General features: G+C 38.8%; 1 protein-coding gene and 1 pseudogene across 6 annotated transcripts in view; one reads left to right on the forward strand and one right to left on the reverse strand.

Annotated features, from left to right (window-relative positions):
- Nucleotides 1-19,335, forward strand: part of CCDC85A (coiled-coil domain containing 85A) — a 195,801-nt gene that overhangs the window by 164,375 nt on the left and 12,091 nt on the right. For 2 of the 6 annotated variants that reach the window (XM_060117437.1, XM_060117433.1), the window contains exon 4: nt 18,601-18,735. The exons of the other annotated variants lie outside the window; for them this stretch is intronic. In XM_060117437.1, coding sequence (XP_059973420.1) covers nt 18,601-18,735 — 135 coding nt within the window. The remainder of the gene's footprint in view (nt 1-18,600; nt 18,736-19,335) is intronic. 6 annotated transcript variants of the gene reach the window in all.
- Nucleotides 6,827-7,924, reverse strand: LOC132502094 (geranylgeranyl transferase type-2 subunit beta-like; annotated as a pseudogene).

Here is a 19,335-nt window from a genome sequence, read left to right on the forward strand (position 1 = left end):
TTTTATTTAAACATTTTCATATGCTAGGAAATTTAATAACCCTAACTACAGAAATATCATAAAAGTAAAACATAAAACACACACTCAGAAATAAATCACAACTCCAGTAAATTTGATCACAAATAAATTGTGTGGGGATGATGGGTCTTTATCCTTTTGGATGCCAGGCATGTATTGAGTGCCGGAAGTTAACAGAAGCTACAGTTAGAACTTGGATGCTTTCTTTCCGACAGAGTTTTAGACAGAGGGGACTTTAGCAACTGCATTTTGAAATTTGTTATATTGTTTGGGATAAATTCCATTCACTTTTCAGCCCCTGTTCTCATCCCATTTTAATGCACAATTCCTTAACCAGCAAAACTCACAAGCGTTTGTTGATGACTTCCGCAAATGGTAAGGTAGTTAGTGATGGCAGCTCACATTCATTGCCAATTGAAAAGGACTTTGGAGAGGTCCATTTAAGACTGGACCCTCTACTGAATGGTCATTTGTAAAGAAGGTGGCTTATGTGGCCTCACAGCATTCGTTTTATTAAAGGATTCTCTTGGTTTGGGAAACCAGTTATATTGAGCCTTTGACACTTGAGAACAAGATCAAAATGGGCATGAGAGCAGGTAAGGGCAGCTGCCTTTCCAATGTTTTTCACTTAAAATAAGTGCCCTGCTCAGGATCTTGATGGTGACAAGGGTCTTCAGAGCCAGTTACCAGAATGTGATAAGACATCTCTCGATTCTAGGTGGTTTCTCAGGGCTTCAGGGCTATAAATGATGCCAGAGTAATTTGTGAGTCAATAGACTTTAACTAGTCTTTAAACCAGTAGAAAATGTTCGATTTTGTTATCACATTGATTTTTAATACCTTATTGCCTTATTAAACTGTGCTTTTTATTTTAGATGTATCTTTATGGTAATTCTGTTTGAAGGCATCAGTCCTAGTGGTTTTTTTTTTTTTGTGTGTGTGTGTGTGGTACACGGGCCTCTCACTGTTGTGGCCTCTCCCATTGTGGAGCACAGGCTCCGGACGCGCAGGCTCAGCAGCCATGGCTCACGGGCCCAGCCGCTCCGCGGCATGTGGGATCCTCCCAGACCGGGGCACGAACCCATGTCCTCTGCATCGGCAGGCGGACTCTCAACCACTGCGCCACCAGGGAAGCCCAGTCCTAGTGGTTTTAAGTGTTTGTTCAGAATCTTAAGTCTTTAGGGCTCCAGGAGAGACCCCATTATAGGTCATGAAAAGGATAGTGTCCAATTCTTTTATTTGTATATGTTCTTTCTTCTTTTAAATGATGAGGTTGTAACCTAAAATGGACCTTTCTTTCTGTGAGAAACAGCTTGGACCACAGCAGGATGGATGATTGAGAAAAATCTGTGACCCTTGCAGCTGGGTCTGCCTCAGGGCACAGGATGTGATGGTTGAATCACCCATTCTGCCCTGGAGGCTTGTTTAGGTCACAAGCACTAACCACAGCCTGAGTATCAGCTGAGGTCCTGGGTACTGGACCAACACTGAGTCCATCTTGGGATACTGATTCCCATTCTGACCTTGGCCCCTGTGATTATCTCTATTGCAGGTGAGAGTGTGTTCACTAATGGGCAGAGGCAAGGTTTGTGTCCAGATTTTCTGTTACCACTAGGCTAGCATTCTTCCCATTTTGCTGAAACTTGTCATGTGGCAAGTGTATTTCTCTTGAAGCAAGTTAGCTTTGAAAACACCACGACCGGCACCATCACCACCACCTCCATCCACGACAAACCTCTGGTGTGGTATCATTGGGCTGTGAATTGGGAATTAGCCAGGAAACCCAGTTTATTTTCTAGTCCATCTGTTTTGCTGTTCACTGAGAGTTTCATCGCTCTAATAATGATTTTCTCAGCATAGGAAGATCTCATCCTTTTCTCAATCTTAAGGATATTTCTAGTCTGTAGATAAATGATTACTCAGGAAAAAAATATTTGTCTACTTATCACTTATCTTCTGGTTCAATTGTAGTTTCTCTTTAAGCTGCTTGCCTCCTTCTCTAGAAACTTCCCAGACTATTCCAATCTGCAGTGACCTGGTTATCTTCTAAACCAGGGGTTGGTGCTTTTTAAGTAAAGGGGCAGATCGTAAACATTTTCAAGTTTGTGACCATATGGTGTCTTGTCACTGTAGCACCAAAACAGCTGAAAACAAATGCAGAGTATCTAAATGAATGGGTTTGGCTGTGTTCTGATAAACCTTTGTTTATAACACAGGAGGAAGAGGCTGGATTTAACTCTGGCAGTAGTTTGCTGACCCTTGTCCTACACTAAAAATATTTATGTGTCAATTGCTTGGGTTATCTGTTAGTATTATTTTAAAAAAATTGGTCTCTCATATTGTTACATAAATTTGCATTTGCACACAGAGAATTTATTGTATGCAAATACTTTTCTCAATAAGTATTATCTATTTTTTCATTGGTTTAAGTTCCTTTGTCTTATCATCCCCAAACCTGCCCTGAGTAATCAGTATCTGGTATTTGAAAAGTGCTGCAGTTGAACCAGAGGAGTAGTCGAGCAAGAGGTAAAGGTATTCTTTCCTAGCAAACCCCTTAGCTTTGGAATGATTTTGCTGGGGATCAACATGCTTGCATTTGACTTGAAAAGGCAAGTCCTCCCATACAGGAAGGACAATTGTGGTGCTAACAGATCTGAAACGCATATGTATGGTGACTGAATCTGTACTTTAGTGAGTGAGTGATTATATTGCTTTTGTGTCCTGGCTATTCTTGCATGCCTTCAAGAAACTGCTGGGAAGATAACATGGGGCAGGCTTGTCTTTAACATAGATACCGTACAGCTGGTGACTTGGGAAGAACGTGCATTGCTATACAGTCCCTCACAGACAAGCAAAATTCTAAATCAGTGTTTATCAATGAATGAGGAAAACCATTTCTGGCTTGGGAGGAGGTCAGAAATCAATTAATCTCCCTTTTCCCTTAAGTGAGGGCATTTCATGAAAGAATGAGAAATAGGGAGATCACTGATAAGAATTAAGTGAATTCTGTGTTTTCAAGTCCTTCATATCAATCTTCTCCTCTCTCATCATCTTTGTTAAATATGTGGTTTTAATTGTGGTCTGTGTGTACCTGGAAAGGAAAGGAAAGAAAAGAAAGGCCTTCAGTTGGCCGTTTGTACAGTGTCTCTTCCTTCATAGGGGCTCTGCAAGTTGCTTTGGAAACAACAGGAACACAGAGGCTAGTACAAGTCTCCAGCATGTTTCCTGTGGATCAGGAAGTGAGAAGTGAGTGAGAGGACTAGGCAAGTGAGAAGAATCCTCACTTGTCTTTTTGTCTTTGTCACCAGGAGCGATTGACATCAGAAGAGCCAAGAGGGAGAAGGGAGCTTAAAAGGAGCCAAGGGCTGGGCTTCCCTGGTGGCACAGTGGTTGAGAGTCCGCCTGCTGATGCAGGGGACACGGGTTTGTGCCCTGGTCCGGGAAGATCCCACATGCCGCGGAGCGGCTAGGCCTGTGAGCCATGGACACTGAGCCTGTGCATCTGGAGCCTGAGCTCCGCAATGGGAGAGGCCACAACAGTGAGAGGCCCGCAAACTGCAAAAAAAAAGAAAAGAGCCAAGGGCGGCATTTGCAATGCTTAGATGGTGACTGGTGGCAACCTGGCTATTAGCAAGCCTGTCTCTATAGTGTTTAGGGTTTTCAGAGTGCTTTGCAATCACGTTTCTTAGTCACCCTTCACAGCCACCACATGAAGCTAATTGATAGGCCTCCCGTTTAGCACTGAGGACAAGTGACTTGCTGAGGGTCAGGCAGTGAGTTGCTTATGGAGCTCATTAGTCCCTGGGTCATCAGTCCTGTGGGTTAGCAAAATATTATTTCCTTTTTTTTTTTCTAAAAACAGCTCTAGCCAGCCTTGGAAAACTTATTACTACTGGTAGACCTGATTGTTTTCCAGGATGATGCTATTGTAAAAATTCTAACTTAAAAATATTTTTTTAAGATTTGCCTTTCTTAAAGCTTCATAATGTCACTTTTCAGAAAAATTTAGCATGTGCATTTTAAACTTTAGCCGAGTCCTTTATTTAGTAATGATCTCAGAACTTTGGCCCTTTTATTCCTCTTAAGTTCTTCAACCAGAGACTTCAAGAGAAATAAAATTTTTTAACTAGGCAGACTTGGTTTGTGGCATTAGCTGTGGTCAAAATTTGTATGGAGGGATGAGGTGAAACTGTTTTATATTTCAGTTATTCGTTTTTTTGGCTGAGTCGGGTCTTAGTTGTGGCACACGGGCTTCTCTCTAGTTGTGGCTTGCGGGTTTTCTCTCTCTAGTTGTGGTGTGCAGGCTCCAGAGCACATGGGCTCTGTAGTTTGTGGCATGCAGGCTCTCTAGTTGAGGTGTGCGAGCTCAGTAGTTGTGGTGTGTGGGCTTAGTTGCCCCGCAGCATGTGGGATCTTAGTTTCCTAACCAGGGATGGAACCCATGTCCTCTGCATTGTAAGGTGGATTCTTTACCACTGGACCACCAGGGAAGTCCCTCAATTATTCTGTCTTTTACTCCCAGAATCTCATAGAGGCTAGACAAAAGCAGTAACCTCACTTTTTGTAATGAGAGATGTTGACATTTATTGTTCAGTTAGTACAGGGATATTCATTCAATGATGAGTGACTAGTGGGCTTTCTCTGCTTTTCTTAATATAACCAAAACAACCCCTAACAAATAGGGAATGGGATTTCTATAGGTCATGTAAGGCTGATGACTTGTATTGACCATTCATTCAATATTTTACCCCTCAAGTATTTTTTGAGCATCCTTATATAGAGATACTGTTTTAGACAATGGGGATACAGCCCTGAATAAGAAATTCATGCAGCTTACATCTTAGTAGGTGGATTATTCATTTAAAACCATAAATACGTATTATTGGGAAGTGATAATCACTGTAAACAAACCAAAAGCAGGGTACAGAATTGGACAGTGACTGGAGTAAGTGGGTATTTCACATGGAGTTAGAAAAAGCCTCTCTGAGGACGTGAAATCTAAAGAGACCCGAAGGAAGGAAAATATTATGGCTAGAATAGAGTATTGCAAGAAGTGAGAACAGCAAAGACAAAAGCCTGAGGTAGGAATGAGATAGGCGTGTTTGAGGAAACAGGAGCTAGAAGGCTAGAGTGGCTGGAACAGAATGAGTGAGACAGAGAGTAACAGGATGTGAAGTCAGAGACGGGCAGGGAACAGACCCTGTGGGCTTTGTTGACCAAGGTCGAGCGTGTGGATTTGGGGTCTGAGTTGACAGAAAGCCATTGGAGGAATTGGGTGAGGGTATGATATTATCTATTTACATTTCCCAAAGGTCTCTGCGAATATTGGGTTGAAACCAGACGAAAGATAGTAGAGGCAGGGAGAGGGGACATAAGGACACTCAATAGGGAGCTACTTTGGTAGACTGAGAGGGCTGATGGTCGCTTGAACTAGGGGTGGAAATGGTGAGGAGGCATGGATTCACAACGCTGTATATTGAAGTAGAGCTGGGAGTGCTTTATGACAGATCAGATGTGGAATATAAGGGAAAGAGACGGCATATGGCTTCACTGGTTGGGTACCGACAACCCCAGGAAGAACTGTTTACAGAGACCGTGCAGTGAATGGCAGCCCAGGGAAGAATCAAGGATGATCCTTGGATTTTGATCTAAGCAACCGTATGATTGGTGGTGCTTAATACTGAGATGGGGAAGACTGGGGGGAACAGGTTAACGGGTGCAGGGGAATCAAGTTCTTTGGGGGCGTGGTAAAGTTGAGATGTTGGACATCGACAAGGAGATGTCAGATGCAGAGTTAGATATATACATATGGAACTCAGGGAAAAGGGCAGGACTGGATATAAAAATTTGAAAGAATACATGGCTATGGGACTGAATTAGAAATTTTTGTGAATGAGTGTTGAGAAAAAAAAAGTGGTTTGTGGACTGTGCCCTGGGACACTGCAAGATTTAAAGGTAGGGAATGAGAGAGGCATACAATGCATCCTAAATTATTTATGTTAGGAAGTAGTGCACAAATAAACATATTTTTAAATCACTTATTTTCTTCCTCCCCTAGTAAGAGCCGTTTGTGAAGATTGAGCTCACGTCCCCACGATGTTTCCTTTTGTGCTTTAATGGTGTTGTCACTAATGGGAGATCTCATTTCTCGCTGCAGGTGATTTTATTACTACCATGTGTGCAGAGATTATGGGGCCTAGATTCATTTGGACCACTCATGTTTTTGTAAACCTTTAACAGTCAGATCGTTGTGAATTGCTCTGAGGTAGAGCTTTCCATAAAATGTCATGGGTGAACTGCAGTCTGACAGGCAGCCGTTGTTATTTGAGTTATGAACGCATGTCCTAGGGTGGTAGCTGCCTTTGGATGAAGCTGACTCTTCCTGCCTCTCTGTTGACCTCTCTCATGTCTTGACCTCCCCATTTTGTGTGGGAGCTTCGGGGACTGGAAGACTCCTTGAAGATACCGTAGGCCCTTCCTTTTGCCAAAGCCAGGCCAGTGAACACCACCTCACAGTGTAACATTTCTCAGTAACCTCAGCAAGGATTTGTCCTAAATATCTGTTTAGTCCCTGGGGCTCTAGCTACATGTCTTCCACTGGGCTCTGAAGTGCTGAGGTATTTAACACAATCATTACTCAGCTCTGCTCTGCAAGCCAAATGCAATGTTAATTAGAATTACTTTTTTAAAAATATATAATTATATAATTTATTAAAATCAACACAATTCATATACAAAATATTAACATGGCAGTCATTAAGTTTGTCAAGCACTTCAAATACTGAAATGTTAAAACAGTAAAACTACACTAAGCAACTTTTGCATCAAGGGATCTAATCCAGCTCACTAGTTCAGGCTGGACATTCACTTTCCGAAGTACTTCTTCAGGCATGCAAAAAACAGGGCTAACAGGTTTAATCTGTTCTTCTCCCCAAAGTGACAATCCAGCAATTCCAAATACAGTATGAAAAGGACCTACTGTATCTCCTGGCCTGTCTGCAAATTCTCCCGTTTATTCATCTTGACATGCTAAGATGAAACTGCGCAGTTTCTGTCAATCCAGTGAAGCCTTCCAATTATCTTTAGGGAAGCCAACACCCACCAAGAATAGCATACATCTGATAACTTCTGTGGCTTCCATGGAGTCCACCTGACGCAGGCTGGTGTTCACAAAGCCACCAGCCAAGTAAATCAGAATTTACTCGATGCAACTGACTAGTAATAGCCAGGAATCCTGTGCACCAACAGATCTGCCCAGCATGGGATTCAGAACCTGGCCTGCAGCCAAACCCACCATCAAAGTTCATACATGATAAAACAAATTCGATTGCCTTTTCCACGTTAATAGCATCCAGCTTCCCCAATAGAGCCAAACTGCCACCGCACAAAAAGAGAATCTTGTATCGATTTCTCCCTATTATATAAAAGTAGATTTTCACATCCCATGAAGCAGCTGGTCTCTCTGGCCTGCACTGTATTCAGCCCTTATCTTTTAGACTGGACCCCTCTGTTCTAGTACTCCTGTATGCTGATATAACTAGCACAGTGCATGCTGGAACTTCCAGCAGACCATTAACTCCAGTTAGACCAGCTGCTTAGTGGGACCCCAAATATCTCCAGTGAAAGAACCATCTTCTTTCTGTAGACTCTGAACATATTCCACAACTTTATTTACGTCAATAACATTAATACTATCAGAGAGAGTAAGAATGTAATCATCTTTCTCTGAGCCATAGGATGCTATATAATCTGCATGCTTCTCCAGTAATAGGGTGTCGGGTGCATCTGACTTGCATCCTTCTGCAGTGGGCCCATGTCTGAAAGCGGAAAGAGCTAGAATTACTTTTTTGCTTTTGCATCTACACTGGCATTTCGTTTCTATGCCCTGACTCTCACTCCTTCTCATGCCCCTCTCCTGCCCCCTTTTTAATAAGCTCAAGACCTAAAAGTATTCAGATATGTTTCTCTCAGCAAGAATGCCATAAACTTTTACTATTTAATGTCAACCTAATTGGAAACTCATTTAGATGTATGATCTTTCTTTTTTTCTAGAAATTTCAGTCTTTCTCACAGGGAGGTGTATGGTTAATAAAAGACAAGAATTAAGCACATAAACTCTTTACCTAGAAGCAGAATGCACGTAAATATAATTGTCCACACTTCCTACCTATTGTCTAACAGCTATTTTTTTTTTTTTTTTTTAACCAGGCCTTCATTGTTATTCTTTGTCTGTTATTGCTCTGGCTACAGAGATACCGGGTTTTTGCTGTTTTGGCCCTTTCAAGATATTAATTCTTTTCTTCCTGGGGTTTGCCCTCTCTCATTCTTGTAAAAAGGCATCCTGCTAACCTCTGTAATTACTTTCATTTATTTTATTTTTTTCTGGAAACTGTATTTAAATATCTTCACGTTTCACCTGGAGTGATAGATATTTCAGAATTATTTTCTTTTCCAAGAACATATTTTCATTATGGCATGAAGTTAAAGTCATTTACAATTTAATTATTTTGAAAACTCCTATTTTACATGTCAGAAGAAAACCATTTGTTGGGGGTATTTGTGAGAAAGATGCTTTTGTGTTTAATATTGTTAATTCCCTCTTTGATCTTCATTCTAAAATCTGATGAATGAGATATATTACTTCCCCTGGCATTTCCTATCCTGGTTAATGGCATGACCATTTAGCTGGTACCCATCCCAGAGTCCTCTTTCAGCCTCCCTGCCTCCACTGAAATAAATATTAAGGCTCAAAAGGTCCCGCCCTGTAATCCATCAATATCCTTTTTATTCCTTCTGCTATTGTCCAGTGTAGGTGATGGGTAATCATTTTTTACTTGAACTTCTTTGTTAATCTCCTAATTGGACTTTATCCTACCTAGTCTTGTCCCACCCAGATCATTCTCCACATTATTCCTACAGCAATCTATCAAACCAAATCAGGTCTTGTCACGTAGCTCATCCCTTAGCATAGAATAAATTTCAAATCCTTCATATGGTATAGAAGGTTCTCCATCATCTGACCTCCTGCCTTTCATGTCAGCCTCAGTTCTTGCCACTCTGTCCCTCGTGTCCTAGGCTCACATTGTTCTGAACAACTTCTGTTTCCCTTTGACAACTGTTTAATATTTCAGGTTCTCTGAACTGAAGTTCCTCACAGCCTCAACTGCGACTCCACAGACCTCAATCTTAGCCATTATTTGGCATAATAAATGAGGAGTGAGTGAATAAATATTACCTTCTGGCTTCCTTAGCTGGGAACGCCTGGATACTTATAGATTCATTGGCCTACACGTAATTAAATTGAGAATAATATTTCTCTTGATGATAACTTTTTTTATATTCACATTACATAATGATTTTGTAATTACATAATGATTATATAATCATTTTGTATGGAAATTACATAATGATTTTGATGGCATTACATAATGATTTTGATGGAAATCAGCATATACTCTGGATGCCTCAGTAATAAGGTTTTATTTCTACTTTTGGTCTGCTAACCATTCCTAGTGATCTTTTCAGTTACTGTTTCTTTGGTTTTTCTGTTTTTTTTTTTTAACATATTTGAGCTTGACTGCAGCTTTAGAAATAGATGAAAGTGATTCCAGATTTTCAGAATAAATTTATTTTGCTCAAATAATAACTGGCTAATGAGAAGGAAAAATAGTGGGAATTTAGTCTGTGTTTAAATTCTATAGACTAGCCAAAAAAGTCTATATGGACCATCATAGTAACATCAGTTTCACTTACTTCAAGCCATTTTAGCACTCTAGAAGTGTGCTTTAGTTACTTAACAAATAGCTGAGTACCTACTAATTACCAAGTACATAGGCACACAAGTAAAGCATTTACACAACTATTTCTGAGATGACAGAGGAAAAGCCACAGTCTCACACATAGATTTTGATCATCCATTAATATAAGTTTATTGAGCAGCTACTACATGTAGATAGGGTGCTAGTCATTGTGATTACAGAGATAATAAAAGTCAAGTGTGGTGACCTCAGGGAGCTCCAAGATACATGAAATATTACTGTATAACAGGATAGGGCTATGAACAAGAGTCTTATCAGCTCACCTTACAGTGAGTGGTCAGGGTAATTACACCCTCTGTCAAACCATGAAAGTAGAGTCCACATGATCATGATTTGCTCATCAGAGCCAGGATGGAAGTAAGCTTTTTCAATACCTATTCCAGAATAAGAGAAAGAATATGAATGAATAAGGAACCAGAATCAAGAGAATGACATCCTGGGTCACACCAGTGTGGGACAAGAAAAGCATGGGATCCAGAAAAGTATCACTGGAACCCTAAACCCAAAGAGAAGAAGGAATAGGAAATAGACTATTCTCTTGGTAACTGTATTTAGCTGGAACCCTACTGTATTTCGTTTATATCAATACCGTGACACACATAGTATTCCAAAGTGAGTTGTTAGCAATTCTCAACAAATTGTTTAGGCAACTTTATCAAATCTCAAGTCTCAAAATCTTTGGGTTATTATAGCTGCAGGCTTTAAGTAAGTGTTGTGGCCACAGTTCTGGGTCTGGAGTGGACAAAGTCAAAAGGGCCCAGAGATGATGTTTAGCTGCTGTGTATCAGTTCCTCTGCATCAGTTATTAATATGAACACGCTTCTATTCTGACCTCCCCAAGCCCCTGGGCCATTCTAAACCATCCTGATCCTCCCCAGGATCTACGAGATCTCCTTGCAGCCCAGGAGCTAAGTAGTGAGTACATGGAACAGAAGAAGACCTCCAGGGCCCCCAACCAAAAAGAAAAAAAATCACTACAGAGTATAAATTATTGAGAACAAGCGCCAGGCCAACAGTTCATGTCTTAATAGATAAATAGTAGGAGCTCATATGAGCTAGTCTTAATAATCTTTTAACTGACAGCACTTAGGAGAGACCTAACATGTAGTAGGGGCTTAGTAATTGAGAGCTGTTATTACTGAGACACACCCTCAAGGAGTCTTCTTCCTACTGAGGAGACGTATGTAAATAGACCACAACCCTTAGCTTCGCGAGAAGGAGAGAATGGTCCCTGTCCTGGTCCAGTGTTCTCTCTCTCTGATTCCCCTCTGCGTATCACAGCATGCTGTCATCTGCACTGGGATGTTGTTTCATGTGCCAGGGCCCTCCTTTCTATTTGATGGCAATTTAATTCTTTCCTAGTGTGACTACTTAAAGTTAAGTGCAGGATCTTTACCTGTTGTATTGCTAAGGAAGTTTCATTTTCTTCCATAGTGTCCACAAAGCATCTTCTGCCAGTTTTATTCTCTGTGGGATTGGTGTCTCCGTTTTCATGGCACTACAGCATGTTTTCTCTCTCCACTCTAAGAGCTCTTTTTTCTTTGGAGTGCTGCCCTGAGCCTGCCCATTCAGTATTCTGTTTCTGCTAGTGTTGCTGCAGTAGGATATATCAGGTATTTTTAATTCTATTCCTTTTGTTAGAGTAATTTCCTTTTTGGGGGTGGAAATAAAGATATCTTTATACTTAGACCACTTGAGGGCTGAAGCCCAGAGAGTTTCCTTTAAAATCATCACAAGCTCCAAATCTTGTGGGCGACTTGCCTTCATATGCAAAATCTGCTATGGAGCTATCACCAGAAATTTTGTTTTGCAGTTTCCCAGCACACTTCTTTCTCCAACTCAGGATTTCTCAACTTGAGCACTATTGACGTTTGGGGCTGGAAAATTGTAGGGGGCTATCCTGGACATTGTCAGACATTCAGAAGCATCCTTGTCCTCTACCAAGTAGATTCCCATAGAAACTGCCCAGTTTTGACAATTAAAAATGTCTGCAAGGCATTTTTGTCAAATACCCCTGCTGAGGGCCAGATCACTTCAGATTGAGAACTGCTCTAAATAACAAACACATGAAAGTAGACAAACAAGTTATAAATGTGTTGACAAGCAAAGCAAAAACATTCGTGGTAATGACAGCAAATACTTAGCACTTAATGTGGGCCGGGCACTGCTGGAAAAGCTCTTTTCATGTAAGTAACCAAACCCATAGACTGAGGTACCATTGTACCATTATTTATACACATCTTATAGACGAGGACACTGAGGCACAGAGAGGTCATGCAGGGGCTAAGTGTCAGACCAAGAATCTGAACCTAGGGACTTCCCTGGCAGTCCAGTGGTTAAGACTTTGCCTTCCTATGAAGGGGGGTGCTGGCTCCATCCCTCATCAGGGAGCTAAGATCCCACATGCCTTGTGACCAAAAAACCAAAACATAAAACAGAAGCAATACTGTAACAAATTCAATAAAGACTTTAAAAATGGTCCACATCAAAAAGAATCTGAACCTAGGCATTGTGACCCTATAGTCAATGATCTGAACTCACTGTGTTTTCTTTCAACAAAAATTTATTGGAATAGAGACCTACTTGGCATCGTATGGAATATTATCTTTGGTATGTGCTTAGTAAATATTTTGTTAAGTGAATAAATGAGTATCTGTAAATCCAGGAAATTATCTAATATTTTAAATTAGTATTGAATAGATTCTTTAGTTAATTTAAATAAAAAAGTACTTTTCCCTGAATACAGTCAACTATTATCTGTTAGAGCAAAGCAGAGGGTCTCTTAGCATTTCTAAGCCCATTGACAGGAATCTTTTGGAAAAGATTTGTCAAGGTGACCTTTAAAATCTCTTCTGATCTGAGCATTTATTTGTGTGCTGGTGCAGTATTGCAACATTTCAGAATGAAGACTGATCAAACTGAACAAAATATTATTTTCCTGATGAGATTAAGCAAAGCACCTGCTCTTGCCATATAATAGGGAGAGGATTCATCCTCCCTCCTAAACTAGGTATGCATTCGCATGACGTATGATGCACTGTTTGATACTTTGACCTAGCTTCAGGACTTATAAAATATTAAACATCTTTAACTAACAGGAAACCACTTTAGTCGATCAATCTTCAGGCTTTCATAGTTGGCTTCCTATAATAGATGAGGGGCTGAGCTCTAATATTTGTTACAAATGCATTACGTCTGATTTATATCTAAGTGGGAAGCCCATATTTTATATAATAAAATATAAAAACATAGTATTCTTTTATTCTTGTTAAAGATGTTTATTAAATGTATTTCTATAAGGCAAAAGAATGGAAGCTTCCAGAGTGTCAATTAAAATAATTTTACTAAGAGTAATAAATAAAATATAACCATAAAGTAGCAAGAAGATAATCACAATAGCTTCATCTTGCTAGTTCTCTTAAAACTCACATTGTGAATTATAATTTTCCTCAGTGAGACCATAAGTAATATAAGTATTCTCTTTTTGTTTAGATGATCTTTTAAAAATTTGAATGGCTTCATATTTTTTTCTTAATTTTGAAGGAGAAGTCAGTTATTTTAAGGACAATACTAGAAAGTATTCCAAATCTCAATTTTCATGGAAAAAGATCTTCCAGATATCATGTCATTAAAGAGGAATAGTAGTACCAATATGTTTTATCTTCATCAGTGATTTGAAGGGATGCTTTTGTTTCCTCATCTAGGGTGTTTGCTTATAGTATTAGAATTCATGATTTATTTTATTTCATTTCATTTTTACATTATATAATAATTCTAATACTAAAATTTTTTTTAAATTTTTTGTTTTTTTTAAATTGAAGTTTAGTTGATTTACAATATTAGTTTCAGGTGTAGAACATTGTGATTCAAAACTTTTATATATTATACTCCACTTAAAGTTATTATAAATTATTGACTATATTTCCTATGCTGTACAATATATTCTTTTAGCTTATTTATACCTAGTGCTTTGTACCTCTTAACTCCCTACCCCTGTCTTGCCCCTCCCCACTTCCCTCTTCTCACTGGTAACCACTAGTTGGTTCTCTAGATCCATGAATCTGTTTCTGTTTTGTTATATTCATTCCTTTGTTTTTATTTTTTAGATTTCTCATATAAATGGTAACATACAGTATTTTTCTTTCTCTTTCTGACTTATTTCACTAAGCATAATACCCTCCAGCCCAACCATGTTGTTGCAAATGTAAAAATTTAATTCTTTTTTATGGCTGAGTAGTGTTACATTGTGTGTGTGTGTGTATGTGTGTGTGTGTACACACACACACACACACACCCCACATCTTTTTTATCCATTCATCTATCAATTGACACTTAGGTTGCTTCCATATCTTGGCTATTGTAAATAATGCTGCTGTGAACACTGGGGTGTGTGTATCCGTCTGAATTTGTTTTTGTTTTTGTTTTCTTCATATATACTCAGTAGTGGAATTCCTGGATCATATGGTAGTTCGGTTTTTAGTTTTTTTGAAACACCTGCATACCATTGTCCATAGTGGCTGCATCAATTTACACTCCCACCAGCAGTGTACAGTGGTTCCCTTTTCTCCACATTCTTGCCAATGTTTGTTATTTGTGGTCTTTTTGATGATAGCCATTCTAACAGGTGTGAGGGGGTTGACCTCTTTGTGGTTTGATTTTCATTTCTCTGATGATTAGTGGTGTTGAGCATCTTTTCATGTGCTTGTTAGCCATCGGTATGTCTTCTTTGGAAAAATATCTATTCAGGTGTTCTATTTTTTAATCAGTTTTTTTTTATATTGAGTTTTATGAGCTGTTTTATATATTTTGAATATTAACCCCTTATTGGTCATATCATTTGCAAGTATTTTTTCCCATTAAGTACGTTGTCTTTTCGTTTTTGTCAATGGTTTCCTTTGTTGTGCAAAAGCTTTTAAGTTTATTAGGTCACATTTGTTTGTTTGCTTTTGTTTCCTTTGCCTTAGGAGACAGGTCCAAAAAAATATTGCTACAATTCATGTCAAAGAGTGTTCTGCCTATGTTTTCATCTAGTTTCATGGTTTTTGGTCTTATATTTAGGCTTTCAATCCATTTTGAGTTTATTTTTGTATATGGTGTGAAGGAATGTTCTAATTTGATTATTTCACATGTAGCTGTTCAGTTTTCCCAGCACCACTTATTGAAGAGACTGTCTTTTTCCCATTGTGTATTGTTAACTCCTTTGTCATAGCTTGAGTGACCGTAAGTGCATGGGTTTACTTCTGGGCTCTCTGTTCTGTTCCATTGATCTGTGTGTCTGTTTTTGTGCCAGTACCATACTGTTTTGATTATCGTGGCTTTGTAGTATAGTCTGAATTCAAGGAGCATGATACCTCCAGCTTTGTTCTTTTTTGTCAAGATTGCTTTGGCTATTCGGGGTCATTTGTGATTCCATATAAATATTAGGGTTATTTGTTCTAGTTCTGTGAAAAATGTCACAGGTATTTTGATAGGGACTGCATTGACTGTAGATTGCTTTGGGTAGCATGGACATTTTAACAGTATTATTTTTTTCAGTCCATGTATCTCTCCATTTATTTGTATCATCTTCAATTTCCTTCATCAGAGTTTTACACTTTTCAGAGTATAGGTCTTTCACCTCCTTGGTTAAGTTTATTCCTGGGTATTTTATTCTTTTTGATGCAATTTTAAATGGGATTGTTTTCTTGCTTTCTCTTTCTGATAGTTCATTATCAGTGTATAGAAAAGCATGTGTATATTTATGTATATTAATCTTGTATCCTGCAACTCTCCTGAATTTACTGATGAGCTTTAGTAGTTTTTTGGTGGCATGTTTAGGATTTTCTCTGTATGTATCTTGTCATCTGCAAACAGTGACACTTTTACTTCTTCCTTTCCAACTTGTATTCCTTTTATTTCTTGTCTGATTGCTATGACTAGGACTCCCAACACCATGTTGAATAAAACTGACAAGAGAGGACATCCTTGTCTTGTTTCTTGGCTTAGGGGAAGTGCTTTTAGCTTTCAACCCCTGGGTATGATGTTAGCTGTGGGCTTATCATATGTGGCCTATGTTATGTTGAGGTGTGCTTTTATTTCCTTATCTATGGTGTTTGCTTAGAGTATTAGAATTTGTGATTTCTATAATGAGTACTTAGCACACAGTAAGTGATCTGCAAGTCACCTCCCACACAGTCTTGATGCAGAGCATTACTTTGCTATGTAGCAAAGTAAAATAATTTGCAGAGTACTAGATAATTTGCAGATTACTCTAAGTAACTGTATATAAAGTAGCTGATGAGTACACAGGTTTCTCTTGGAGTAGTAGGGTCATTCACACATGCTTCTTTTTTTTTTTTTTTTAATGAGTCTGGATCTTTGGAAAACTCCAGAAAACAAAGCAAAATAGAATTCCTCAGAGAATAGGAAGTGACTTGCTTAAGGTTGTTGGGAACTGTTCTCCCAATTGATGGCTGGAATCTGGGTTTCCCCACTTCAGGCTCTGAAGTTGCCAGAAATAACTCCAACCACTGAGTTATTGAAGGCTTATGTTTTATGAAGCTGTCTTCAAAAAATGTCATGATTGACAGTTGTAGAGCTAGCAGAGAGCTAAGACTTCATTGGTATATAAGTATTATTCAGATATATTTTACTCGAAGGTCAAAAATGATGGCTGGTCTAGACACATTTTTCCATGACCTGAATTAAAACAAGAAAATTGCTGACATGAGTAGAAAGTCAATAATCCTGATTCTAAAAGAGGACCTGTTCCTTTAAAATGATATCAAGTAGTTTATTCTTCCATAAAAAATCTGGCCCATATATCACCCCCTCTTATGGGATTAATAATACTATACAATCTATATTTAACATGTTTAAAAAGAACCTGTTACAAGATACTGAAAGGCGTAGCTATTGCATGTTGTATCAACTTTCTGAAAGTGAGAAAATAAATGAGTGCTGTTTTCAGCAGGCCTCTAAATGGTTATAGATGTCACCTTAGATTTCATGGTTGTGATAATAAGCTTTGTTACAGTGGAGAGGCATTGGGATTTAATCTCGCTACATACTAAGGAAGAATGAAAGATGTTTTTATGTTTTACTTGGTTGTTGAATCCAAAAAACATGAGATCTGAGAGATGTGTAAGACTTGGAGAGAACCAAATTTAGAAGATAGAAATCATCTCAGAAATAGAACTATGCAGATTGGGATGGGAGGTGAATTTTAAGCCATCAACCATATTATAAATTATTGGATATAACTGGGTTTTTGTTGTTGTTGTTGTTTTGCGGTACGCGGGCCTCTCACTGTTGTGGCCTCTCCCGTTGTGGAGCACAGGCTCTGGATGCGCAGGCTCAGCGGCCATGGCTCACAGGCCTAGCCGCTCCGCGGCATGTGGGATCTTCCCGGACCGGGGCATGAACCCGTGTCCCCTGCATCGGTAGGCGGACTCTCAACCACTGTGCCACCAGGGAAGCCCTGGATATAACTCTTTTGATGGTGGAAATAAATTAGACACTGACTTATGAAATGATTACTAAAAGAACAAAGTTTAAGTCAGTGTTGCTTTGGTGAAATGATCATTATGGTCCAAGTGTAAATCTATAATTTTCTCTGTTATATGTGAGAATTATGTGTGACTTACTTATTTAATAGGTAACTGGTATTGATTTTGTAGATTCAGGAAAGTTTTGTGAGTACCAACTGCTGGTCAAGATTGCTCCCCTTTTTTACTTCGCTTAAGACCATGGTACATTTCCTTTATGGTTCAGCCTCCAAAAGTTAGAGAAAAGTCAAAATTAGACCAGTGCTATTCACAGTAAAGCACATACTTCTAGGATAATAGATTAATGAAAACTAAAAAATTATATTCTCATTTTCAGTCTCCTAAAATTAACTTAAACATTTGGACACTGGAATTTTTGGACTATATTTGCAAATTTTCTATATTTTAAAAATTGTTTCTTATTCCTTAGGATATAGCATTCTTAGATACAGGTCTTAGTGAAAGTTGGCAGGGAAAGGAAATTATGTTCAAATTAGTTCATTTTGCTTCTGATCATTTTAATAAAATTATGCAGTTTGGTCATGGAAAAAACCTGAAATTCAGGGGAAAAAAATTTTTGTATTTTCTTTTTATGTCAGTTGTGATGTCTCTAGTTCCAACCAGTACAGAAATTTTGGAATTAACCAATTAATAGAAATGTTGATAATTGTGTATATGTCCCATTTAAAATAGTAACTTTAATGCAACGGTGATCTCTTGGTTCATTATATACTCTTCAGTGTGCAGAAATTTTGCTGAGAATTTGATGCAGTGTCAGTTTTTCTGAGTATTGAATATATCTACCCAACTTGTGTTTCTTAACATAAGGTCAGAGTGCTCCCAATTGCATTTAAATAATTTCTAAGTTGCAGTTTTAAATACTTGTAAGATTTATGTTAATTCTGTTTCTCACAAAACCAACAAAATTAAGTTGTATAAATAGCTTCCTTTTTCTTTTTTTCTGGAATTTTGGCATTATCATCTGTCTCTTTTTGATAGCTTGAGAATTAGTTATACCTTTGCCCAAAACTTAAAAAAAAAAAATCAGTATTAGCTCTCATACACAGGACTTCAGTGAGTTTTTATTTTAATTTTTTCCCTAGTTAGAGGTGCATGTTACAGCTTGCCATTGTGGTCATTGTGGTTCATTTCATTAAGCTTCTTATTCTATCTGCTTTCTTGAGACTTGGGAAACAGTATTTTTCTGAGTGATTGTACTATATTGTTCCAAATATAAGGCTACCCAGAATAGAAGGCAACCTCCAACTAGAAACAGCTCAAATATGGAGAAAGGCTGGGGGCCCAGAGCCCGGCGGGTCTTGCAGTGGTGGCAAGGGTGCCGAGGAATAGGACGATGCCTGCCCACTCTCCCGGTGAGTGAAGATGAGTCAGCTGCTGATTTGCTTGTGTATAACCAGACGGTTTCTGTTGCTAGAGGAAAAGTCATACTGGCGGGGGGAGAGAATAAGTCTGTACACATGAAAGAAAGTCATTGTGTGTCCAAATCAGGGAGGGAAGGCGGGAGGAGAGTCTATTTCACCTCCTAAACAGTCGCCTTCAGTGTTTTTTTTTTTTCCCTGAACCTGGGAGTGAAAGTTGAATAACCCCAAACACTGGAGGAGGAGGAAAGTACCTGCACCTTTTTTGAAAAGGAGTTTAAAGGTCAGTGGCCATGGAAATGAATTGTTAGACACCATCAGATATCTCACGACCAGCCCAGAAAATTATTCCTTGCCCTTTCAAATTGACTGCTGACCCAAGAGGTGGTGCGTGCACTGTGTGATCATGTGTAGCCTGAAAATAAGCAACCCCGAAGCTGGGAGTCACATTTCTAATTTTAGTAAGATTTTTTTCTTTTTAAATTCCCTGTCTCCTGAGCCAACCAAGATACCATTTAAATAAACAGGCTAAATCTTATTGAAATAAACTCCAAGGGACTGTTTAAAATTACTTATTGGGCTAGTATTTCACCC

This window comes from Mesoplodon densirostris, chromosome 14 (genome assembly GCF_025265405.1).
Source record: "Mesoplodon densirostris isolate mMesDen1 chromosome 14, mMesDen1 primary haplotype, whole genome shotgun sequence".
Taxonomy (NCBI): domain Eukaryota; kingdom Metazoa; phylum Chordata; class Mammalia; order Artiodactyla; family Ziphiidae; genus Mesoplodon; species Mesoplodon densirostris.